The 26,555-nt window shown below is 42.9% G+C and overlaps 2 protein-coding genes across 6 annotated transcripts in view; both read left to right on the top strand.

Annotated features, from left to right (window-relative positions):
- Positions 1 to 26,555, top strand: part of LOC148088794 (uncharacterized) — an 86,259-nt gene that overhangs the window by 46,195 nt on the left and 13,509 nt on the right. The window lies entirely within an intron of this gene.
- On the top strand, positions 60 to 17,868 carry LOC148088797 (uncharacterized). Its single transcript, XM_087785893.1, has 14 exons — positions 60 to 100; positions 9,811 to 10,048; positions 10,463 to 10,705; positions 11,357 to 11,512; positions 12,014 to 12,191; positions 12,906 to 13,009; positions 13,161 to 13,251; positions 13,563 to 13,826; positions 14,541 to 14,966; positions 15,588 to 15,807; positions 16,030 to 16,464; positions 16,517 to 16,521; positions 16,833 to 17,159; positions 17,813 to 17,868. Exons 1-14 carry the CDS (start codon positions 60 to 62, stop codon positions 17,866 to 17,868), a joined length of 2,784 nt encoding a protein of 927 aa, XP_087642019.1.

The raw sequence follows: 26,555 nt of genomic DNA, 5'->3' as shown, positions 1-26,555 counted from the left end.
AGAAATTCAAGTCAAAACGGACTTACAAAAGGTTGTTTATGACACAACAGCCCATATCGATGAAGCCTCCTATGGTCAACATGAGACCTGGCAGTGGCCGGTAAAGGACATTTCAACCCCACAAAAATGCCTTATTTCAGAAGCACACATTCCAGGAGACCTGTTTTTCATTGATGAAGAAATGACTAAACCTGTTCAGCATGATCACTTAAGTAGTGATAGTACTCACATGCACTGTGACTCAACTGTTTGGGATTATGAAAATCACACATTTAGCTGTGGTACGAATATAAGAAATGACAGGCGACCTCTTGTTAGTTATCCTAAAATCTCATCCAACTTTTTCTTACCAATATCAGAATCGATGCTATCTAAGCAAATAAACGAGATTCCTTCTACATCAGTAAAATACATTACACTGAGCCCTGACTCTTTGGGGTCATATACAGATGAAATACATGATTTTAATAAAGACACATGTTTTTTAAATGATCTCACAAACAGACAGTCTTCTCCTGACTCTGTCATGTCAATTAGTGATTACAGGGCTTTATCACCTGACTCACCAATGGGCACTGAAAGTAATGGATGGGATATATTTTATGGTTTTAACTCAGCTGCGTCCCATTCTGATACCTATCTTGGTAATTTTGTGCCAGAATCTGATTTGAATTTTCAAATAACACCTCTACCTGAGAGTTACAATCCAATGCAGGACGACCTCAAAGACTTTGGCGGATATCAGTTACCAGATTTTGATTATGCACCACGTTCTCCAGACTCACAAACCTCTGAATGTAGTTTTTCATTTCTGGATTTAATGTTTTCGGAAGTAACTCGTGCAAAACTAATGAAACAACATTGTGACTATTTTTTACTATATTCAGGGGATGATCCACCATCATATCTGTCCAAAATAGATGGCAATACTCGGATTTGCGATAACACAGCGGCTCACATTAAGACAGCAAATGTACTAAATTTAAATAAAATTCAAATTGAACCAAATAAGTCTAGTAATTTTCATTCTTTAGAGACGACATTTGGACGTTCAAAAGAAGCCACGGGAGAAGTTAATCGATGTGCTGAAATGTTTCCTAATAATTACTTTGTGAAACTTAAGGAACAGTCAATAGATGGAATATCATCGTACTTTAAGTTAAATAAAGATACACAAATAAACTCTGCATGTGACACAAACAAATCTAATAAGGGACCTAAAAGACTTTTAAATGTTAATTCCTCCTTACAAGGTAGCAAAACTAATTTAAAAATTGAAAATACCCCAACATTGAATTTATTTGCATTTAACTATGAAAAGAATCCTAAATATGATTTGTATTTTAGAGATGACGTAAACAAAACACAATCCACACCTACATTAGGTCTTATTTCAACACAAAACCTCAACCAGGAATGTTGTGCATTAACACAGTCCACAAAATCAGACAACAACAGTCCAAAAGTTTGCTTAGAGGAGTTATTTGATGAAAACCAGTTAATTAATTTAAAGAGAAAGTATGATGATGAGGAGGGAAAATATATTAAACCTCATGGTGGAAAATGTACTGGTGCGGATTCTGTACATGGACATACAAAACAAAGGACAGGTGATGTAACTTTGCTTCAGACAGATGGTTCACAGTTTTCACCAGACATGTCAAGTCAACTGTGCATAGAGATAAGAAAACATACACCTGACGCAGGTAACTCTGAAAATGGTGGTTTGTTTAGCCGTAAGCCTTTTGCCCCAGAATTGCTTTCTTGTGATGTTAACTCATCAACGGCTGAGGAATGGTTGGAAGATTTAAGGCCCTCATCTCCAGAATCTGCATGTTCAGTGGATGACGGCTCCTTTCCTAAGACCCAAAAACTAAAGACTTCATCTCTACATTGTGACTATTATTTAAAGTACTCTGAACTGACAACAGAATCCACTCTTAGTATGTCAGATGTCGAGGATACAGAAAGTTGTCTGACTAATCATTTTGATAAATGCACGCAAGATTCACCAGATGACACTTCATCAGGACAGTCGTCTTACATTAGCCAAACCAAGGCCGAATCCAAACCACTGTATGTCTCCAAAAATGTTACATACGCTGATGTTCTACGTGGTCTCACACAGCAAAAGTCAGATAGTGATTTTCCAGAGTCTTCTCCACATGTGTTCAAAGATGGCCAACCTTCATACACTGGACAACTAGTGACAGAGTTTACAACTCAGAGCCCTGACTCAGTTGCTTTTGATAATGAATTAAGGGCCCTGTCACCCGACTCCCCTGTTCCTCAGTTTAGACAAGAGCACATTGTCGATGAGGTTGAAAGCTCTAGTCCTTTATCATACAGACCTCAATCATGTATTTCAGATTGGGAAGAATCAGATGTGTTTCTAGTTGCCTTTGATGAAACCGAGCCAGATGTTCTTCAAACTTTTCCTCTAGAGGTTCAGCCTAGACCTCAGTCCCCTGACTCAGTTGCCTCTGAAAATGAATTGAGGGCACTGTCTCCAGATTCTCCTGTTCCACAGTTTGAGGCAGAGCATATCGTCTTTGAAGTTGAGACATTAAGACCCACATCCTTTTCACCCCAATCGTGTACTTCTGATTGGGAAGGAACTGACTTGTATCTTGACACCTTTTTTGATGAATGCAGACCATATTCTTCCCATTCTGTTTCATCAGATGTCGACCTTGCAGGCTTATTTAGCATCAGGGCCGACTCCAAACCCCTATATGTCTCCAAAAATGTCACATATGCTGATGTTCTACGTGGACTCACACAGCAAAAGTCAGATAGTGATTTTCCAGAGTCTTCTCCACATGTGTTCAAAGATGGCCAACCTTCGTCCACTAGACAACTAGTGACGGAGTTCACAACTCAGTGCCCTGACTCAGTTGCTTTTGAAAATGAATTAAGGGCCCTGTCTCCCGACTCCCCTGTTCCTCAATTTAGACAAGACCACATTGATGATGAGGTTGAAAGCTCTAGTCCTTTATCATACAGACCTCAATCATGTATTTCAGATTGGGAAGAATCAGATGTGTTTCTAGTTGCCTTTGATGAAACCGAGCCAGATGTTCTTCAAACTTTTCCACTAGAGGTTCAGCCTAGACCTCAGTCCCCTGACTCAGTTTCCTCTGAAAATGAATTGAGGGCACTGTCTCCAGATTCTCCTGTTCCACAGTTTGAAGCAGAGCATATCGTCTTTGAAATTGAGTCATTAAGACCCACATCCTTTTCACCCCAATCGTGTACTTCTGATTGGGAAGGAACTGACTTGTATCTTGACACCTTTTTTGATCAAACAAGACCAGATTCTCCCCATTCTGTTTCATCAGAAGTCGACCTCACAGACTTATTCAGTATCAGGACATTGTCCCCAGAATCGCTTTCTTGTGATCTTGACTCGTCATTGCTCAAGGAATGGTTGGAAGGTTTAAGGCCCTCATCTCAAGAATCTGCAAGTTCAGTGGATGACGGCTCCTTTCCTGAGAACAAAAATCTTAAGTCTTCATCTCTACATTGTGACTATTATTTAAAGTACTCTGAACTGACACCAGAATCCACTCTTAGTATGTCAGATGTTGAGGATACAGAATGTTGTCTGACTAATCGTTTTGATGAATGTAGGCCAGATTCACCAGATTACACTTCATCAGGACATTTGTCGTCTTACATTAGCCAAACCAAGGCCGAATCCAAACCTCTGTATGTCTCCAAAAATGTCACATATGCTGATGTTCTACGTGGACTCAAAGAGCAAAAGTCAGATAGTGATTTTCCAGAGTCTTCTCCACATGTGTTCAAAGATGGCCAACCTTCATACACTGGACAACTAGTGACAGAGTTTACAACTCAGTGCCCTGACTCAGTTGCTTTTGATAATGAATTAAGGGCCCTGTCACCCAACTCCCCTGTTCTTCAGTTTAGACAAGAGCACATTGTCGATGAGGTTGAAAGCTCTAGTCCTTTATCATACAGACCTCAATCATGTATTTCAGATTCGGAAGAATCAGATGTGTTTCTAGTTGCCTTTCAAGAATCCAGACTAGATGTTCCTCAAACTTTTCCTCCAGAAGTTCAGCCTAGACCTCAGTCCCCTGACTCAGTTGCCTCTGAAAATGAATTGAGGGCACTGTCTCCAGATTCTCCTGTTCCACAGTTCGAGGCAGAGCATATCGTCTTTGAAGTTGAGACATTAAGACCCACATCCTTTTCACCCCAATCGTGTGCTTCTGATTGGGAAGGAACTGACTTGTATCTTGACACCTTTTTTGATCAAACAAGACCAGATTCTCCCCATTCTGTTTCATCAGATGTCGACCTTGCAGGCTTATTTAGCATCAGGGCCGACTCCAAACCCCTATATGTCTCCAAAAATGTCACATATGCTGATGTTCTACGTGGACTCACACAGCAAAAGTCAGATAGTGATTTTCCAGAGTCTTCTCCACATGTGTTCAAAGATGGCCAACCTTCGTCCACTAGACAACTAGTGACGGAGTTCACAACTCAGTGCCCTGACTCAGTTGCTTTTGAAAATGAATTAAGGGCCCTGTCTCCCGACTCCCCTGTTCCTCAGTTTAGACAAGACCACATTGTTGATGAGGTTGAAAGCTCTAGTCCTTTATCATACAGACCTCAATCATGTATTTCAGATTGGGAAGAATCAGATGTGTTTCTAGTTGCCTTTGAAGAATCCAGACCAGATGTTCTTCAAACTTCTCCTCCAGAAGTTCAGCCTAGACCTCAGTCCCCTGACTCAGTTGCCTCTGAAAATGAATTGAGGGCACTGTCTCCAGATTCTCCTGTTCCACAGTTTGAAGCTGAGCATATCGTCTTTGAAATTGAGTCATTAAGACCCACATCCTTTTCACCCCAATCGTGTACTTCTGATTGGGAAGGAACTGACTTGTATCTTGACACCTTTTTTGATCAAACAAGACCAGATTCTCCCCATTCTGTTTCATCAGATGTCGACCTCATAGACTTATTCAGTATCAGGACATTGTCCCCAGAATCGCTTTCTTGTGATCTTGACTTGTCATTGCTCAAGGAATGGTTGGAAGGTTTAAGGCCCTCATCTCCAGAATCTGCAAGTTCAGTGGATGACAGCTCCTTTCCTGAGAACAAAAATCTTAAGGCTTCATCTCTACATTGTGAATATTATTTAAAGTACTCTGAACTGACACCAGAATCCACTCTTAGTATGTCAGATGTTGAGGATACAGATTGTTGTCTGACTAATCGTTTTGATGAATGTAGGCCAGATTCACCAGATGACACTTCATCAGGACATTTGTCGTCTTACATTAGCCAAACCAAGGCCGAATCCAAACCTCTGTATGTCTCCAAAAATGTCACATATGCTGATGTTCTACGTGGACTCAAACAGCAAAAGTCAGATAGTGATTTTCCAGAGTCTTCTCCACATGTTTTCAAAGATAGCCAACCTTCATACACTGGACAACTAGTGACAGAGTTTACAACTCAGTGCCCTGACTCAGTTGCTTTTGATAATGAATTAAGGGCCCTGTCTCCCGACTCCCCTGTTCCTCAGTTTAGACAAGACCACATTGTCGATGCGGTTGAAAGCTCTAGTCCTTTATCATACAGACCTCAATCATGTATTTCAGATTGGGAAGAATCAGATGTGTTTCTAGTTGCCTTTGATGAAACCAGACCAGTTAATCAAACTTTTCCTCCAGAGCTGCAGCCTAGACCTCAGTCGCCTGACTCAATGGCCTCTGAAAATGAATCCAGGGCACTGTCTCCAGATTCTCCTGTTCCACAGTTCGAGGCAGAGCATATCGTCTTTGAAGTTGAGACATTAAGACCCACATCCTTTTCACCCCAATCATGTACGTCTGATTGGGAAGGAACTGACTTGTATCTAGACAACTTTTTTGATGAATGCAGACCAGATTCACCCCATTCCGTTTCGTCAGAAGTCGAGCTTGCAGGCTTATTTAGCATCAGGGCCGAATCCAAACCCCTATATGTCTCCAAAAATGTCACATATGCTGATGTTCTACGTGGACTCACACAGCAAAAGTCAGATAGTGATTTTCCAGGGGCTTCTCCACATGTGTTCAAAGATGGCCAACCTTGGTCCACTGGACAACTAGTGACGGAGTTCACAACTCAGTGCCCTGACTCAGATGCTTTTGATAATGAATTAAGGGCCCTGTCTCCCGACTCCCCTGTTCCTCAATTTAGACAAGACCACATTGTTGATGAGGTTGAAAGCTCTAGTCCTTTATCATACAGACCTCAATCATGTATTTCAGATTGGGAAGAATCAGATGTGTTTCTAGTTGCCTTTGATGAAACCGAGCCAGATGTTCTTCAAACTTTTCCTCTAGAGGTTCAGTCTAGACCTCAGTCCCCTGACTCAGTTTCCTCTGAAAATGAATTGAGGGCACTGTCTCCAGATTCTCCTGTTCCACAGTTTGAAGCAGAGCATATCGTCTTTGAAATTGAGTCATTAAGACCCACATCCTTTACACCCCAATCGTGTGCTTCTGATTGGGAAGGAACTGACTTGTATCTTGACACCTTTTTTGATCAAACAAGACCAGATTCTCCCCATTCTCTTTCATCAGATGTCGACCTCACAGACTTATTCAGTATCAGGACATTGTCCCCAGAATCGCTTTCTTGTGATCTTGACTCGTCATTGCTCAAGGAATGGTTGGAAGGTTTAAGGCCCTCATCTCCAGAATCTGCAAGTTCAGTGGATGATGGCTCCTTTCCTGAGAACAAAAATCTTAAGGCTTCATCTCTACATTGTGACTATTATTTAAAGTACTCTGAACTGACACCAGAATCCACTCTTAGTATGTCAGATGTTGAGGATACAGAATGTTGTCTGAATAATCGTTTTGATGAATGTAGGCCAGATTCACCAGATTCCACTTCATCAGGACATTTGTCGTCTTACATTAGCCAAACCAAGGCCGAATCCAAACCTCTGTATGTCTCCAAAAATGTCACATTTGCTGATGTTCTATGTGGACTCAAACAGCAAAAGTCAGATAGTGATTTTCCAGAGTCTTCTCCACATGTGTTCAAAGATGGCCAACCTTCATACACTGGACAACTAGTGACAGAGTTTACAACTCAGTGCCCTGACTCAGTTGCTTTTGATAATGAATTAAGGGCCCTGTCTCCCGACTCCCCTGTTCCTCAGTTTAGACAAGAGCACATTGTCGATGAGGTTGAAAGCTCTAGTCCTTTATCATACAGACCTCAATCATGTATTTCAGATTGGGAAGAATCAGATGTGTTTCTAGTTGCCTTTGATGAAACCGAGCCAGATGTTCTTCAAACTTTTCCTCTAGAGGTTCAGTCTAGACCTCAGTCCCCTGACTCAGTTTCCTCTGAAAATGAATTGAGGGCACTGTCTCCAGATTCTCCTGTTCCACAGTTTGAAGCAGAGCATATCGTCTTTGAAATTGAGTCATTAAGACCCACATCCTTTACACCCCAATCGTGTGCTTCTGATTGGGAAGGAACTGACTTGTATCTTGACACCTTTTTTGATCAAACAAGACCAGATTCTCCCCATTCTCTTTCATCAGATGTCGACCTCACAGACTTATTCAGTATCAGGACATTGTCCCCAGAATCGCTTTCTTGTGATCTTGACTCGTCATTGCTCAAGGAATGGTTGGAAGGTTTAAGGCCCTCATCTCCAGAATCTGCAAGTTCAGTGGATGACGGCTCCTTTCCTGAGAACAAAAATCTTAAGGCTTCATCTCTGCATTGTGACTATTATTTAAAGTACTCTGAACTGACACCAGAATCCACTCTTAGTATGTCAGATGTTGAGGATACAGAATGTTGTCTGACTAATCGTTTTGATGAATGTAGGCCAGATTCACCAGATTCCACTTCATCAGGACATTTGTCGTCTTACATTAGCCAAACCAAGGCCGAATCCAAACCTCTGTATGTCTCCAAAAATGTCACATATGCTGATGTTCTACGTGGACTCAGACAGCAAAAGTCAGATAGTGATTTTCCAGAGGCTTCTCCACATGTGTTCAAAGATGGCCAACCTTGGTCCACTGGACAACTAGTGACGGAGTTCACAACTCAGTGCCCTGACTCAGTTGCTTTTGATAATGAATTAAGGCCCCTGTCTCCCGACTCCCCTGTTCCTCAATTTAGACAAGACCACATTGTTGATGAGGTTGAAAGCTCTAGTCCTTTATCATACAGACCTCAATCATGTATTTCAGATTGGGAAGAATCAGATGTGTTTCTAGTTGCCTTTGATGAAACCGAGCCAGATGTTCTTCAAACTTTTCCTCTAGAGGTTCAGCCTAGACCTCAGTCCCCTGACTCAGTTTCCTCTGAAAACGAATTGAGGGCACTGTCTCCAGATTCTCCTGTTCCACAGTTTGAAGCAGAGCATATCGTCTTTGAAATTGAGTCATTAAGACCCACATCCTTTTCACCCCAATCGTGTGCTTCTGATTGGGAACGAACTGACTTGTATCTTGACACCTTTTTTGATCAAACAAGACCAGATTCTCCCCATTCTGTTTCATCAGATGTCGACCTCACAGACTTATTCAGTATCAGGACATTGTCCCCAGAATCGCTTTCTTGTGATCTTGACTCGTCAATGCTCAAGGAATGGTTGGAAGGTTTAAGGCCCTCATCTCCAGAATCTGCAAGTTCAGTGGATGACGGCTCCTTTCCTGAGAACAAAAATCTTAAGGCTTCATCTCTACATTGTGACTATTATTTAAAGTACTCTGAACTGACACCAGAATCCACTCTTAGTATGTCAGATGTTGAGGATACAGAATGTTGTCTGACTAATCGTTTTGATGAATGTAGGCCAGATTCACCAGATTCCACTTCATCAGGACATTTGTCGTCTCACATTATTCAAACCAAGGCCGAATCCAAACCTCTGTATGTCTCCAAAAATGTCACATATGCTGATGTTCTACGTGGACTCAAACAGCAAAAGTCAGATAGTGATTTTCCAGAGTCTTCTCCACATGTGTTCAAAGATGGCCAACCTTCATACACTGGACAACTAGTGACAGAGTTTACAACTCAGTGCCCTGACTCAGTTGCTTTTGATAATGAATTAAGGGCCCTGTCTCCCGACTCCCCTGTTCCTCAGTTTAGACAAGAGCACATTGTCGATGAGGTTGAAAGCTCTAGTCCTTTATCATACAGACCTCAATCATGTATTTCAGATTGGGAAGAATCAGATGTGTTTCTAGTTGCCTTTGATGAAACCAGACCAGTTATTCAAACTTTTCCTCCAGAGCTGCAGCCTAGACCTCAGTCGCCTGACTCAATGGCCTCTGAAAATGAATCCAGGGCATTGTCTCCAGATTCTCCTGTTCCACAGTTCAAGGCAGAGCATATCTTCTTTGAAGTTGAAACATTAAGACCCACATCCTTTTCACCCCAATCGTGTACTTCTGACTGGGAAGGAACTGACTTGTATCTAGACAACTTTTTTGATGAATGCAGACCAGATTCTCCCTATTCCGTTTCATCAGAAGTCGACCTTGCAGGCTTATTTAGCATCAGGGCCGAATCCAAACCCCTATATGTCTCCAAAAATGTCACATATGCTGATGTTCTACGTGGACTCACACAGCAAAAGTCAGATAGTGATTTTCCAGAGGCTTCTCCACATGTGGTCAAAGATGGCCAACCTTGGTCCACTGGACAACTAGTGACAGAGTTCACAACTCAGTGCCCTGACTCAGATGCTTTTGATAATGAATTAAGGGCCCTGTCTCCCGACTCCCCTGTTCCTCAATTTAGACAAGACCACATTGTTGATGAGGTTGAAAGCTCTAGTCCTTTATCATACAGACCTCAATCATGTATTTCAGATTGGGAAGAATCAGATGTGTTTCTAGTTGCCTTTGAAGAATCCAGACTAGATGTTCCTCAAACTTTTCCTCCAGAAGTTCAGCCTAGACCTCAGTCCCCTGACTCAGTTGCCTCTGAAAATGAATTGAGGGCACTGTCTCCAGATTCTCCTGTTCCACAGTTCGAGGCAGAGCATATCGTCTTTGAAGTTGAGACATTAAGACCCACAACCTTTTCACCCCAATCGTGTACGTCTGATTGGGAAGGAACTGACTTGTATCTAGACAACTTTTTTGATGAATGCAGACCAGATTCACCCCATTCCGTTTCATCAGAAGTCGACCTTGCAGGCTTATTTAGCATCAGGGCCGAATCCAAACCCCTGTATGTCTCCAAAAATGTCACATATGCTGATGTTCTATGTGGACTCACACAGCAAAAGTCAGATAGTGATTTTCCAGAGGCTTCTCCACATGTGTTCAAAGATGGCCAACCTTGGTCCACTGGACAACTAGTGACGGAGTTCACAACTCAGTGCCCTGACTCAGTTGCTTTTGATAATGAATTAAGGGCCCTGTCTCCCGACTCCCCTGTTCCTCAGTTTAGACAAGAGCACATTGTCGATGAGGTTGAAAGCTCTAGTCCTTTATCATACAGACCTCAATCATGTATTTCAGATTGGGAAGAATCAGATGTGTTTCTAGTTGCCTTTGAAGAATCCAGACTAGATGTTCCTCAAACTTTTCCTCCAGAAGTTCAGCCTAGACCTCAGTCCCCTGACTCAGTTGCCTCTGAAAATGAATTGAGGGCACTGTCTCCAGATTCTCCTGTTCCACAGTTCGAGGCAGAGCATATCGTCTTTGAAGTTGAGACATTAAGACCCACAACCTTTTCACCCCAATCGTGTACGTCTGATTGGGAAGGAACTGACTTGTATCTAGTCAACTTTTTTGATGAATGCAGACCAGATTCACCCCATTCCGTTTCATCAGAAGTCGACCTTGCAGGCTTATTTAGCATCAGGGCCGAATCCAAACCCCTGTATGTCTCCAAAAATATCACATATGCTGATGTTCTATGTGGACTCACACAGCAAAAGTCAGATAGTGATTTTCCAGAGGCTTCTCCACATGTGTTCAAAGATGGCCAACCTTGGTCCACTGGACAACTAGTGACGGAGTTCACAACTCAGTGCCCTGACTCAGTTGCTTTTGATAATGAATTAAGGCCCCTGTCTCCCGACTCCCCTGTTCCTCAATTTAGACAAGACCACATTGTTGATGAGGTTGAAAGCTCTAGTCCTTTATCATACAGACCTCAATCATGTATTTCAGATTGGGAAGAATCAGATGTGTTTCTAGTTGCCTTTGATGAAACCGAGCCAGATGTTCTTCAAACTTTTCCTCTAGAGGTTCAGCCTAGACCTCAGTCCCCTGACTCAGTTTCCTCTGAAAATGAATTGAGGGCACTGTCTCCAGATTCTCCTGCTCCACAGTTTGAAGCAGAGCATATCGTCTTTGAAATTGAGTCATTAAGACCCACATCCTTTTCACCCCAATCGTGTGCTTCTGATTGGGAAGGAACTGACTTGTATCTTGACACCTTTTTTGATCAAACAAGACCAGATTCTCCCCATTCTGTTTCATCAGATGTCGACCTTGCAGGCTTATTTAGCATCAGGGCCGACTCCAAACCCCTATATGTCTCCAAAAATGTCACATATGCTGATGTTCTACGTGGACTCACACAGCAAAAGTCAGATAGTGATTTTCCAGAGTTTTCTCCACATGTGTTCAAAGATGGCCAACCTTCGTCCACTAGACAACTAGTGACGGAGTTCACAACTCAGTGCCCTGACTCAGTTGCTTTTGAAAATGAATTAAGGGCCCTGTCTCCCGACTCCCCTGTTCCTCAGTTTAGACAAGACCACATTGTTGATGAGGTTGAAAGCTCTAGTCCTTTATCATACAGACCTCAATCATGTATTTCAGATTGGGAAGAATCAGATGTGTTTCTAGTTGCCTTTGAAGAATCCAGACCAGATGTTCTTCAACCTTCTCCTCCAGAAGTTCAGCCTAGACCTCAGTCCCCTGACTCAGTTGCCTCTGAAAATGGATTGAGGGCACTGTCTCCAGATTCTCCTGTTCCACAGTTTGAAGCTGAGCATATCGTCTTTGAAAATGAGTCATTAAGACCCACATCCTTTTCACCCCAATCGTGTACTTCTGATTGGGAAGGAACTGACTTGTATCTTGACACCTTTTTTGATCAAACAAGACCAGATTCTCCCCATTCTGTTTCATCAGATGTCGACCTCACAGACTTATTCAGTATCAGGACATTGTCCCCAGAATCGCTTCCTTGTGATCTTGACTCGTCATTGCTCAAGGAATGGTTGGAAGGTTTAAGGCCCTCATCTCCAGAATCTGCAAGTTCAGTGGATGACAGCTCCTTTCCTGAGAACAAAAATCTTAAGGCTTCATCTCTACATTGTGACTATTATTTAAAGTACTCTGAACTGACACCAGAATCCACTCTTAGTATGTCAGATGTTGAGGATACAGAATGTTGTCTGACTAATCGTTTTGATGAATGTAGGCCAGATTCACCAGATTCCACTTCATCAGGACATTTGTCGTCTTACATTAGCCAAACCAAGGCCGAATCCAAACCCCTGTATGTCTCCAAAAATGTCACATATGCTGATGTTCTATGTGGACTCAAACAGCAAAAGTCAGATAGTGATTTTCCAGAGTCTTCTCCACATGTGTTCAAAGATGGCCAACCTTCATACACTGGACAACTAGTGACAGAGTTTACAACTCAGTGCCCTGACTCAGTTGCTTTTGATAATGAATTAAGGGCCCTGTCTCCCGACTCCCCTGTTCCTCAGTTTAGACAAGAGCACATTGTCGATGAGGTTGAAAGCTCTAGTCCTTTATCATACAGACCTCAATCATGTATTTCAGATTGGGAAGAATCAGATGTGTTTCTAGTTGCCTTTGAAGAATCCAGACTAGATGTTCCTCAAACTTTTCCTCCAGAAGTTCAGCCTAGACCTCAGTCCCCTGACTCAGTTTCCTCTGAAAATGAATTGAGGGCACTGTCTCCAGATTCTCCTGCTCCACAGTTTGAAGCAGAGCATATCGTCTTTGAAATTGAGTCATTAAGACCCACATCCTTTTCACCCCAATCGTGTGCTTCTGATTGGGAAGGAACTGACTTGTATCTTGACACCTTTTTTGATCAAACAAGACCAGATTCTCCCCATTCTGTTTCATCAGATGTCGACCTTGCAGGCTTATTTAGCATCAGGGCCGACTCCAAACCCCTATATGTCTCCAAAAATGTCACATATGCTGATGTTCTACGTGGACTCACACAGCAAAAGTCAGATAGTGATTTTCCAGAGTCTTCTCCACATGTGTTCAAAGATGGCCAACCTTCGTCCACTAGACAACTAGTGACGGAGTTCACAACTCAGTGCCCTGACTCAGTTGCTTTTGAAAATGAATTAAGGGCCCTGTCTCCCGACTCCCCTGTTCCTCAGTTTAGACAAGACCACATTGTTGATGAGGTTGAAAGCTCTAGTCCTTTATCATACAGACCTCAATCATGTATTTCAGATTGGGAAGAATCAGATGTGTTTCTAGTTGCCTTTGAAGAATCCAGACCAGATGTTCTTCAACCTTCTCCTCCAGAAGTTCAGCCTAGACCTCAGTCCCCTGACTCAGTTGCCTCTGAAAATGGATTGAGGGCACTGTCTCCAGATTCTCCTGTTCCACAGTTTGAAGCTGAGCATATCGTCTTTGAAAATGAGTCATTAAGACCCACATCCTTTTCACCCCAATCGTGTACTTCTGATTGGGAAGGAACTGACTTGTATCTTGACACCTTTTTTGATCAAACAAGACCAGATTCTCCCCATTCTGTTTCATCAGATGTCGACCTCACAGACTTATTCAGTATCAGGACATTGTCCCCAGAATCGCTTCCTTGTGATCTTGACTCGTCATTGCTCAAGGAATGGTTGGAAGGTTTAAGGCCCTCATCTCCAGAATCTGCAAGTTCAGTGGATGACAGCTCCTTTCCTGAGAACAAAAATCTTAAGGCTTCATCTCTACATTGTGACTATTATTTAAAGTACTCTGAACTGACACCAGAATCCACTCTTAGTATGTCAGATGTTGAGGATACAGAATGTTGTCTGACTAATCGTTTTGATGAATGTAGGCCAGATTCACCAGATTCCACTTCATCAGGACATTTGTCGTCTTACATTAGCCAAACCAAGGCCGAATCCAAACGTCTGTATGTCTCCAAAAATGTCACATATGCTGATGTTCTACGTGGACTCAAACAGCAAAAGTCAGATAGTGATTTTCCAGAGTCTTCTCCACATGTGTTCAAAGATGGCCAACCTTCATACACTGGACAACTAGTGACAGAGTTTACAACTCAGTGCCCTGACTCAGTTGCTTTTGATAATGAATTAAGGGCCCTGTCTCCCGACTCCCCTGTTCCTCAGTTTAGACAAGAGCACATTGTCGATGAGGTTGAAAGCTCTAGTCCTTTATCATACAGACCTCAATCATGTATTTCAGATTGGGAAGAATCAGATGTGTTTCTAGTTGCCTTTGATGAAACCGAGCCAGATGTTCTTCAAACTTTTCCTCTAGAGGTTCAGCCTAGACCTCAGTCCCCTGACTCAGTTTCCTCTGAAAACGAATTGAGGGCACTGTCTCCAGATTCTCCTGTTCCACAGTTTGAAGCAGAGCATATCGTCTTTGAAATTGAGTCATTAAGACCCACATCCTTTTCACCCCAATCGTGTGCTTCTGATTGGGAAGGAACTGACTTGTATCTTGACACCTTTTTTGATCAAACAAGACCAGATTCTCCCCATTCTGTTTCATCAGATGTCGACCTCACAGACTTATTCAGTATCAGGACATTGTCCCCAGAATCGCTTTCTTGTGATCTTGACTCGTCATTGCTCAAGGAATGGTTGGAAGGTTTAAGGCCCTCATCTCCAGAATCTGCAAGTTCAGTGGATGACGGCTCCTTTCCTGAGAACAAAAACCTTAAGGCTTCATCTCTACATTGTGACTATTATTTAAAGTACTCTGAACTGACACCAGAATCCACTCTTAGTATGTCAGATGTTGAGGATACAGATTGTTGTCTGACTAATCGTTTTGATGAATGTAGGCCAGATTCACCAGATGACACTTCATCAGGACATTTGTCGTCTTACATTAGCCAAACCAAGGCCGAATCCAAACCTCTGTATGTCTCCAAAAATGTCACATATGCTGATGTTCTACGTGGACTCAAACAGCGAAAGTCAGATAGTGATTTTCCAGAGTCTTCTCCACATGTGTTCAAAGATGGCCAACCTTCATACACTGGACAACTAGTGACAGAGTTTACAACTCAGTGCCCTGACTCAGTTGCTTTTGATAATGAATTAAGGGCCCTGTCTCCCGACTCCCCTGTTCCTCAGTTTAGACAAGAGCACATTGTCGATGAGGTTGAAAGCTCTAGTCCTTTATCATACAGACCTCAATCATGTATTTCAGATTGGGAAGAATCAGATGTGTTTCTAGTTGCCTTTGAAGAATCCAGACTAGATGTTCCTCAAACTTTTCCTCCAGAAGTTCAGCCTAGACCTCAGTCCCCTGACTCAGTTGCCTCTGAAAATGAATTGAGGGCACTGTCTCCAGATTCTCCTGTTTCACAGTTCGAGGCAGAGCATATCGTCTTTGAAGTTGAGACATTAAGACCCACAACCTTTTCACCCCAATCGTGTACGTCTGATTGGGAAGGAACTGACTTGTATCTAGACAACTTTTTTGATGAATGCAGACCAGATTCACCCCATTCCGTTTCATCAGAAGTCGACCTTGCAGGCTTATTTAGCATCAGGGCCGAATCCAAACCCCTGTATGTCTCCAAAAATGTCACATATGCTGATGTTCTATGTGGACTCACACAGCAAAAGTCAGATAGTGATTTTCCAGAGGCTTCTCCATATGTGTTCAAAGATGGCCAAACTTGGTCCACTGGACAACTAGTGACGGAGTTCACAACTCAGTGCCCTGACTCAGATGCTTTTGATAATGAATTAAGGGCCCTGTCTCCCGACTCCCCTGTTCCTCAATTTAGACAAGACCACATTGTTGATGAGGTTGAAAGCTCTAGTCCTTTATCATACAGACCTCAATCATGTATTTCAGATTGGGAAGAATCAGATGTGTTTCTAGTTGCCTTTGAAGAATCCAGACTAGATGTTCCTCAAACTTTTCTTCCAGAAGTTCAGCCTAGACCTCAGTCCCCTGACTCAGTTGCCTCTGAAAATGAATTGAGGGCACTGTCTCCAGATTCTCCTGTTCCACAGTTCGAGGGAGAGCATATCGTCTTTGAAGTTGAGACATTGAGACCCACAACCTTTTCACCCCAATCGTGTACGTCTGATTGGGCAGGAACTGACTTGTATCTAGACAACTTTTTTGATGAATGCAGACCAGATTCACCCCATTCCGTTTCATCAGAAGTCGACCTTGCAGGCTTATTTAGCATCAGGGCCGAATCCAAACCCCTGTATGTCTCCAAAAACGTCACATATGCTGATGTTCTATGTGGACTCACACAGCAAAAGTCAGATAGTGATTTTCCAGAGGCTTCTCCACATGTGTTCAAAGATGGCCAACCTTGGTCCACTGGACAACTAGTGACGGAGTTCACAACTCAGTGCCCTGACTCAGATGCTTTTGATAATGAATTAAGGGCCCTGTCTCCTGACTCCCCTGTTCCTCAATTTAGACAAGACCACATTGTTGATGAGGTTGAAAGCTCTAGTCCTTTATCATACAGACCTCAATCATGTATTTCAGATTGGGAAGAATCAGATGTGTTTCTAGTTGCCTTTGATGAAACCGAGCCAGATGTTCTTCAAACTTTTCCTCTAGAGGTTCAGCCTAGACCTCAGTCCCCTGACTCAGTTTCCTCTGAAAATGAATTGAGGGCACTGTCTCCAGATTCTCCTGCTCCACAGTTTGAAGCAGAGCATATCGTCTTTGAAATTGAGTCATTAAGACCCACATCCTTTTCACCCCAATCGTGTGCTTCTGATTGGGAAGGAACTGACTTGTATCTTGACACCTTTTTTGATCAAACAAGACCAGATTCTCCCCATTCTGTTTCACCAGATGTCGACCTTGCAGGCTTATTTAGCATCAGGGCCGACTCCAAACCCCTATATGTCTCCAAAAATGTCACATATGCTGATGTTCTACGTGGACTCACACAGCAAAAGTCAGATAGTGATTTTCCAGAGTCTTCTCCACATGTGTTCAAAGATGGCCAACCTTCGTCCACTAGACAACTAGTGACGGAGTTCACAACTCAGTGCCCTGACTCAGTTGCTTTTGAAAATGAATTAAGGGCCCTGTCTCCCGACTCCCCTGTTCCTCAGTTTAGACAAGACCACATTGTTGATGAGGTTGAAAGCTCTAGTCCTTTATCTTACAGACCTCAATCATGTATTTCAGATTGGGAAGAATCAGATGTGTTTCTAGTTGCCTTTGAAGAATCCAGACCAGATGTTCTTCAACCTTCTCCTCCAGAAGTTCAGCCTAGACCTCAGTCCCCTGACTCAGTTGCCTCTGAAAATGGATTGAGGGCACTGTCTCCAGATTCTCCTGTTCCACAGTTTGAAGCTGAGCATATCGTCTTTGAAAATGAGTCATTAGGACCCACATCCTTTTCACCCCAATCGTGTGCTTCTGATTGGGAAGGAACTGACTTGTATCTTGACACCTTTTTTGATCAAACAAGACCAGATTCTCAGCATTCTGTTTCATCAGATGTCGACCTCACAGACTTATTCAGTATCAGGACATTGTCCCCAGAATCGCTTTCTTGTGATCTTGACTTGTCATTGCTCAAGGAATGGTTGGAAGGTTTAAGGCCCTCATCTCCAGAATCTGCAAGTTCAGTGGATGACGGCTCCTTTCCTGAGAACAAAAATCTTAAGGCTTTATCTCTACATTGTGACTATTATTTAAAGTACTCTGAACTGACACCAGAATCCACTCTTAGTATGTCAGATGTTGAGGATACAGAATGTTGTCTGACTAATCGTTTTGATGAATGTAGGCAAGATTCACCAGATTCCACTTCATCAGGACATTTGTCGTCTTACATTATTCAAACCAAGGCCGAATCCAAACCTCTGTATGTCTCCAAAAATGTCACATATGCTGATGTTCTACGTGGACTCAAACAGCAAAAGTCAGATAGTGATTTTCCAGAGTCTTCTCTTCATGTGTTCAAAGATGGCCAACCTTCATACACTGGACAACTAGTGACAGAGTTTACAACTCAGTGCCCTGACTCAGTTGCTTTTGATAATGAATTAAGGGCCCTGTCTCCCGACTCCCCTGTTCCTCAGTTTAGACAAGAGCACATTGTCGATGAGGTTGAAAGCTCTAGTCCTTTATCATACAGACCTCAATCATGTATTTCAGATTGGGAAGAATCAGATGTGTTTCTAGTTGCCTTTGAAGAATCCAGACTAGATGTTCCTCAAACTTTTCCTCCAGAAGTTCAGCCTAGACCTCAGTCCCCTGACTCAGTTGCCTCTGAAAATGAATTGAGGGCACTGTCTCCAGATTCTCCTGTTCCACAGTTCAAGGCAGAGCATATCTTCTTTGAAGTTGAAACATTAAGACCCACATCCTTTTCACCCCAATCGTGTACTTCTGACTGGGAAGGAACTGACTTGTATCTAGACAACTTTTTTGATGAATGCAGACCAGATTCTCCCTATTCCGTTTCATCAGAAGTCGACCTTGCAGGCTTATTTAGCATCAGGGCCGAATCCAAACCCCTATATGTCTCCAAAAATGTCACATATGCTGATGTTCTACGTGGACTCACACAGCAAAAGTCAGATAGTGATTTTCCAGAGGCTTCTCCACATGTGTTCAAAGATGGCCAACCTTGGTCCACTGGACAACTAGTGACGGAGTTCACAACTCAGTGCCCTGACTCAGATGCTTTTGATAATGAATTAAGGGCCCTGTCTCCCGACTCCCCTGTTCCTCAATTTAGACAAGACCACATTGTTGATGAGGTTGAAAGCTTTAGTCCTTTATCATACAGACCTCAATCATGTATTTCAGATTGGGAAGAATCAGATGTGTTTCTAGTTGCCTTTGATGAAACCGAGCCAGATGTTCTTCAAACTTTTCCTCTAGAGGTTCAGTCTAGACCTCAGTCCCCTGACTCAGTTTCCTCTGAAAATGAATTGAGGGCACTGTCTCCAGATTCTCCTGTTCCACAGTTTGAAGCAGAGCATATCGTCTTTGAAATTGAGTCATTAAGACCCACATCCTTTTCACCCCAATCGTGTGCTTCTGATTGGGAAGGAACTGACTTGTATCTTGACACCTTTTTTGATCAAACAAGACCAGATTCTCCCCATTCTCTTTCATCAGATGTCGACCTCACAGACTTATTCAGTATCAGGACATTGTCCCCAGAATCACTTTCTTGTGATCTTGACTCGTCATTGCTCAAGGAATGGTTGGAAGGTTTAAGGCCCTCATCTCCAGAATCTGCAAGTTCAGTGGATGACGGCTCCTTTCCTGAGAACAAAAATCTTAAGGCTTCATCTCTACATTGTGACTATTATTTAAAGTACTCTGAACTGACACCAGAATCCACTCTTAGTATGTCAGATGTTGAGGATACAGAATGTTGTCTGAATAATCGTTTTGATGAATGTAGGCCAGATTCACCAGATGACACTTCATCAGGACATTTGTCGTCTTACATTAGCCAAACCAAGGCCGAATCCAAACCTCTGTATGTCTCCAAAAATGTTACATTTGCTGATGTTCTACGTGGACTCAAACAGCAAAAGTCAGATAGTGATTTTCCAGAGTCTTCTCCACATGTGTTCAAAGATGGCCAACCTTCATACACTGGACAACTAGTGACAGAGTTTACAACTCAGTGCCCTGACTCAGTTGCTTTTGATAATGAATTAAGGGCCCTGTCTCCCGACTCCCCTGTTCCTCAGTTTAGACAAGAGCACATTGTCGATGAGGTTGAAAGCTCTAGTCCTTTATCATACAGACCTCAATCATGTATTTCAGATTGGGAAGAATCAGATGTGTTTCTAGTTGCCTTTGAAGAATCCAGACTAGATGTTCCTCAAACTTTTCCTCCAGAAGTTCAGCCTAGACCTCAGTCCCCTGACTCAGTTGCCTCTGAAAATGAATTGAGGGCACTGTCTCCAGATTCTCCTGTTCCACAGTTCGAGGCAGAGCATATCGTCTTTGAAGTTGAGACATTAAGACCCACAACCTTTTCACCCCAATCGTGTACGTCTGATTGGGAAGGAACTGACTTGTATCTAGACAACTTTTTTGATGAATGCAGACCAGATTCACCCCATTCCGTTTCATCAGAAGTCGACCTTGCAGGCTTATTTAGCATCAGGGCCGAATCCAAACCCCTGTATGTCTCCAAAAATGTCACATATGCTGATGTTCTATGTGGACTCACACAGCAAAAGTCAGATAGTGATTTTCCAGAGGCTTCTCCACATGTGTTCAAAGATGGCCAACCTTGGTCAACTGGACAACTAGTGACGGAGTTCACAACTCAGTGCCCTGACTCAGTTGCTTTTGATAATGAATTAAGGGCCCTGTCTCCCGACTCCCCTGTTCCTCAGTTTAGACAAGAGCACATTGTCGATGAGGTTGAAAGCTCTAGTCCTTTATCATACAGACCTCAATCATGTATTTCAGATTGGGAAGAATCAGATGTGTTTCTAGTTGCCTTTGATGAAACCGAGCCAGATGTTCTTCAAACTTTTCCTCTAGAGGTTCAGCCTAGACCTCAGTCCCCTGACTCAGTTTCCTCTGAAAATGAATTGAGGGCACTGTCTCCAGATTCTCCTGTTCCACAGTTTGAAGCAGAGCATATCGTCTTTGAAATTGAGTCATTAAGACCCACATCCTTTTCACCCCAATCGTGTGCTTCTGATTGGGAAGGAACTGACTTGTATCTTGACACCTTTTTTGATCAAACAAGACCAGATTCTCCCCATTCTGTTTCATCAGATGTCGACCTTGCAGGCTTATTTAGCATCAGGGCCGACTCCAAACCCCTATATGTCTCCAAAAATGTCACATATGCTGATGTTCTACGTGGACTCACACAGCAAAAGTCAGATAGTGATTTTCCAGAGTCTTCTCCACATGTGTTCAAAGATGGCCAACCTTCGTCCACTAGACAACTAGTGACGGAGTTCACAACTCAGTGCCCTGACTCAGTTGCTTTTGAAAATGAATTAAGGGCCCTGTCTCCCGACTCCCCTGTTCCTCAGTTTAGACAAGACCACATTGTTGATGAGGTTGAAAGCTCTAGTCCTTTATCATACAGACCTCAATCATGTATTTCAGATTGGGAAGAATCAGATGTGTTTCTAGTTGCCTTTGATGAAACCGAGCCAGATGTTCTTCAAACTTTTCCTCTAGAGGTTCAGCCTAGACCTCAGTCCCCTGACTCAGTTTCCTCTGAAAATGAATTGAGGGCACTGTCTCCAGATTCTCCTGTTCCACAGTTCGAGGCAGAGCATATCGTCTTTGAAGTTGAGACATTAAGACCCACATCCTTTTCACCCCAATCATGTACGTCTGATTGGGAAGGAACTGACTTGTATCTAGACAACTTTTTTGATGAATGCAGACCAGATGCACCCCATTCCGTTTCATTAGAAGTCGAGCTTGCAGGCTTATTTAGCATCAGGGCCGAATCCAAACACCTATATGTCTCCAAAAATGTCACATATGCTGATGTTCTACGTGGACTCACACAGCAAAAGTCAGATAGTGATTTTCCAGGGGCTTCTCCACATGTGTTCAAAGATGGCCAACCTTGGTCCACTGGACAACTAGTGACGGAGTTCACAACTCAGTGCCCTGACTCAGATGCTTTTGATAATGAATTAAGGGCCCTGTCTCCCGACTCCCCTGTTCCTCAATTTAGACAAGACCACATTGATGATGAGGTTGAAAGCTCTAGTGCTTTATCATACAGACCTCAATCATGTATTTCAGATTGGGAAGAATCAGATGTGTTTCTAGTTGCCTTTGATGAAACCGAGCCAGATGTTCTTCAAACTTTTCCTCTAGAGGTTCAGCCTAGACCTCAGTCCCCTGACTCAGTTTCCTCTGAAAATGAATTGAGGGCACTGTCTCCAGATTCTCCTGTTCCACAGTTTGAAGCAGAGCATATCGTCTTTGAAATTGAGTCATTAAGACCCACATCCTTTTCACCCCAATCGTGTGCTTCTGATTGGATAGGAACTGACTTGTATCTTGACACCTTTTTTGATCAAACAAGACCAGATTCTCCCCATTCTGTTTCATCAGATGTCGACCTCACAGAATTTTTCAGTATCAGGACATTGTCCCCAGAATCGCTTTCTTGTGATCTTGACTCGTCATTGCTCAAGGAATGGTTGGAAGGTTTAAGGCCCTCACCTCCAGAATCTGCAAGTTCAGTGGATGACGGCTCCTTTCCTGAGAACAAAAATCTTAAGGCTTCATCTCTACATTGTGACTATTATTTAAAGTACTCTGAACTGACACCAGAATCCACTCTTAGTATGTCAGATGTTGAGGATACAGAATGTTGTCTGACTAATCGTTTTGATGAATGTAGGCCAGATTCACCAGATTCCACTTCATCAGGACATTTGTCGTCTTACATTTGCCAAACCAAGGCCGAATCCAAACCTCTGTATGTCTCCAAAAATGTCACATATGCTGATGTTCTACGTGGACTCAAACAGCAAAAGTCAGATAGTGATTTTCCAGAGTCTTCTCCACATGTGTTCAAAGATGGCCAACCTTCATACACTGGACAACTAGTGACAGAGTTTACAACTCAGTGCCCTGACTCAGTTGCTTTTGATACTGAATTAAGGGCCCTGTCTCCCGACTCCCCTGTTCCTCAGTTTAGACAAGAGCACATTGTCGATGAGGTTGAAAGCTCTAGTCCTTTATCATACAGACCTCAATCATGTATTTCAGATTGGGAAGAATCAGATGTGTTTCTAGTTGCCTTTGATGAAACCAGACCAGTTATTCAAACTTTTCCTCCAGAGCTGCAGCCTAGACCTCAGTCGCCTGACTCAATGGCCTCTGAAAATGAATGCAGGGAACTGTCTCCAGATTCTCCTATTCCACACTTCGAGGCAGAGCATATCATCTTTGAAGTTGAGACATTGAGACCCACATCCTTTTCACCCCAATCGTGTACTTCTGATTGGGAAGGAACTGACTTGTATCTAGACAACTTTTTTGATGAATGCAGACCAGGTTCTCCCCATTCCGTTTCATCAGAAGTTGACCTTGCAGAATTATTTAGCATCAGGGCCGAATCCAAACCCCTATACGTCTCCAAAAATGTCACATATGCTGATGTTCTACGTGGACTCACACAGCAAAAGTCAGATAGTGATTTTCCAGAGTCTTCTCCACATGTGCTCAAAGATGGCCAACCTTGGTCCACTGGACAACTAGTGACGGAGTTCACAACTCAGTGCCCTGACTCAGATGCTTTTGATAATGAATTAAGGGCCCTGTCTCCCGACTCCCCTGTCCCTCAATTTAGACAAGACCACATTGTTGATGAGGTTGAAAGCTCTAGTCCTTTATCATACAGACCTCAATCATGTATTTCAGATTGGGAAGAATCAGATGTGTTTCTAGTTGCCTTTGATGAAACCGAGCCAGATGTTCTTCAAACTTTTCCACTAGAGGTTCAGCCTAGACCTCAGTCCCCTGACTCAGTTTCCTCTGAAAATGAATTGAGGGCACTGTCTCCAGATTCTCCTGTTCCACAGTTCGAGGCAGAGCATATCGTCTTTGAAGTTGAGACATTAAGACCCACATCCTTTTCACCCCAATCATGTACGTCTGATTGGGAAGGAACTGACTTGTATCTAGACAACTTTTTTGATGAATGCAGACCAGATTCACCCCATTCCGTTTCATTAGAAGTCGAGCTTGCAGGCTTATTTAGCATCAGGGCCGAATCCAAACACCTATATGTCTCCAAAAATGTCACATATGCTGATGTTCTACGTGGACTCACACAGCAAAAGTCAGATAGTGATTTTCCAGGGGCTTCTCCACATGTGTTCAAAGATGGCCAACCTTGGTCCACTGGACAACTAGTGACGGAGTTCACAACTCAGTGCCCTGACTCAGATGCTTTTGATAATGAATTAAGGGCCCTGTCTCCCGACTCCCCTGTTCCTCAATTTAGACAAGACCACATTGATGATGAGGTTGAAAGCTCTAGTGCTTTATCATACAGACCTCAATCATGTATTTCAGATTGGGAAGAATCAGATGTGTTTCTAGTTGCCTTTGATGAAACCGAGCCAGATGTTCTTCAAACTTTTCCTCTAGAGGTTCAGCCTAGACCTCAGTCCCCTGACTCAGTTTCCTCTGAAAATGAATTGAGGGCACTGTCTCCAGATTCTCCTGTTCCACAGTTTGAAGCAGAGCATATCGTCTTTGAAATTGAGTCATTAAGACCCACATCCTTTTCACCCCAATCGTGTGCTTCTGATTGGATAGGAACTGACTTGTATCTTGACACCTTTTTTGATCAAACAAGACCAGATTCTCCCCATTCTGTTTCATCAGATGTCGACCTCACAGAATTTTTCAGTATCAGGACATTGTCCCCAGAATCGCTTTCTTGTGATCTTGACTCGTCATTGCTCAAGGAATGGTTGGAAGGTTTAAGGCCCTCACCTCCAGAATCTGCAAGTTCAGTGGATGACGGCTCCTTTCCTGAGAACAAAAATCTTAAGGCTTCATCTCTACATTGTGACTATTATTTAAAGTACTCTGAACTGACACCAGAATCCACTCTTAGTATGTCAGATGTTGAGGATACAGAATGTTGTCTGACTAATCGTTTTGATGAATGTAGGCCAGATTCACCAGATTCCACTTCATCAGGACATTTGTCGTCTTACATTTGCCAAACCAAGGCCGAATCCAAACCTCTGTATGTCTCCAAAAATGTCACATATGCTGATGTTCTACGTGGACTCAAACAGCAAAAGTCAGATAGTGATTTTCCAGAGTCTTCTCCACATGTGTTCAAAGATGGCCAACCTTCATACACTGGACAACTAGTGACAGAGTTTACAACTCAGTGCCCTGACTCAGTTGCTTTTGATACTGAATTAAGGGCCCTGTCTCCCGACTCCCCTGTTCCTCAGTTTAGACAAGAGCACATTGTCGATGAGGTTGAAAGCTCTAGTCCTTTATCATACAGACCTCAATCATGTATTTCAGATTGGGAAGAATCAGATGTGTTTCTAGTTGCCTTTGATGAAACCAGACCAGTTATTCAAACTTTTCCTCCAGAGCTGCAGCCTAGACCTCAGTCGCCTGACTCAATGGCCTCTGAAAATGAATGCAGGGAACTGTCTCCAGATTCTCCTATTCCACACTTCGAGGCAGAGCATATCATCTTTGAAGTTGAGACATTGAGACCCACATCCTTTTCACCCCAATCGTGTACTTCTGATTGGGAAGGAACTGACTTGTATCTAGACAACTTTTTTGATGAATGCAGACCAGGTTCTCCCCATTCCGTTTCATCAGAAGTTGACCTTGCAGAATTATTTAGCATCAGGGCCGAATCCAAACCCCTATACGTCTCCAAAAATGTCACATATGCTGATGTTCTACGTGGACTCACACAGCAAAAGTCAGATAGTGATTTTCCAGAGTCTTCTCCACATGTGCTCAAAGATGGCCAACCTTGGTCCACTGGACAACTAGTGACGGAGTTCACAACTCAGTGCCCTGACTCAGATGCTTTTGATAATGAATTAAGGGCCCTGTCTCCCGACTCCCCTGTCCCTCAATTTAGACAAGACCACATTGTTGATGAGGTTGAAAGCTCTAGTCCTTTATCATACAGACCTCAATCATGTATTTCAGATTGGGAAGAATCAGATGTGTTTCTAGTTGCCTTTGATGAAACCGAGCCAGATGTTCTTCAAACTTTTCCACTAGAGGTTCAGCCTAGACCTCAGTCCCCTGACTCAGTTTCCTCTGAAAATGAATTGAGGGCACTGTCTCCAGATTCTCCTGTTCCACAGTTTGAAGCAGAGCATATCGTCTTTGAAATTGAGTCATTAAGATCAACATCCTTTTCACCCCAATCGTGTACTTCTGATTGGGAAGGAACTGACTTGTATCTTGACATCTTTTTTGATCAAACAAGACCAGATTCTCCCCATTCTGTTTCATCAGATGTCGACCTCATAGACTTATTCAGTATCAGGACAATGTCCCCAGAATCGCTTTCTTGTGATCTCGACTCGTCATTGCTCAAGGAATGGTTGGAAGGTTTAAGGCCCTCATCTCCAGAATCTGCAAGTTCAGTGGATGACGGCTCCTTTCCTGAGAACAAAAATCTTAAGGCTTCATTTCTACATTGTGACTATTATTTAAAGTACTCTGAACTGACACCAGAATCCACTCTTAGTATGTCAGATGTTGAGGATACAGAATGTTGTCTGACTAATCGTTTTGATGATTGTAGGCCAGATTCACCAGATTCCACTTCATCAG

This window comes from Callionymus lyra, chromosome 1 (assembly GCF_982586985.1).
Source record: "Callionymus lyra chromosome 1, fCalLyr1.hap1.1, whole genome shotgun sequence".
In the NCBI taxonomy this organism is placed as follows: Eukaryota; Metazoa; Chordata; class Actinopteri; order Syngnathiformes; family Callionymidae; genus Callionymus; species Callionymus lyra.
The sequence above is the reverse complement of the archived record's forward strand: the minus strand, read 5'-3'. Positions and strand labels throughout refer to the sequence as shown.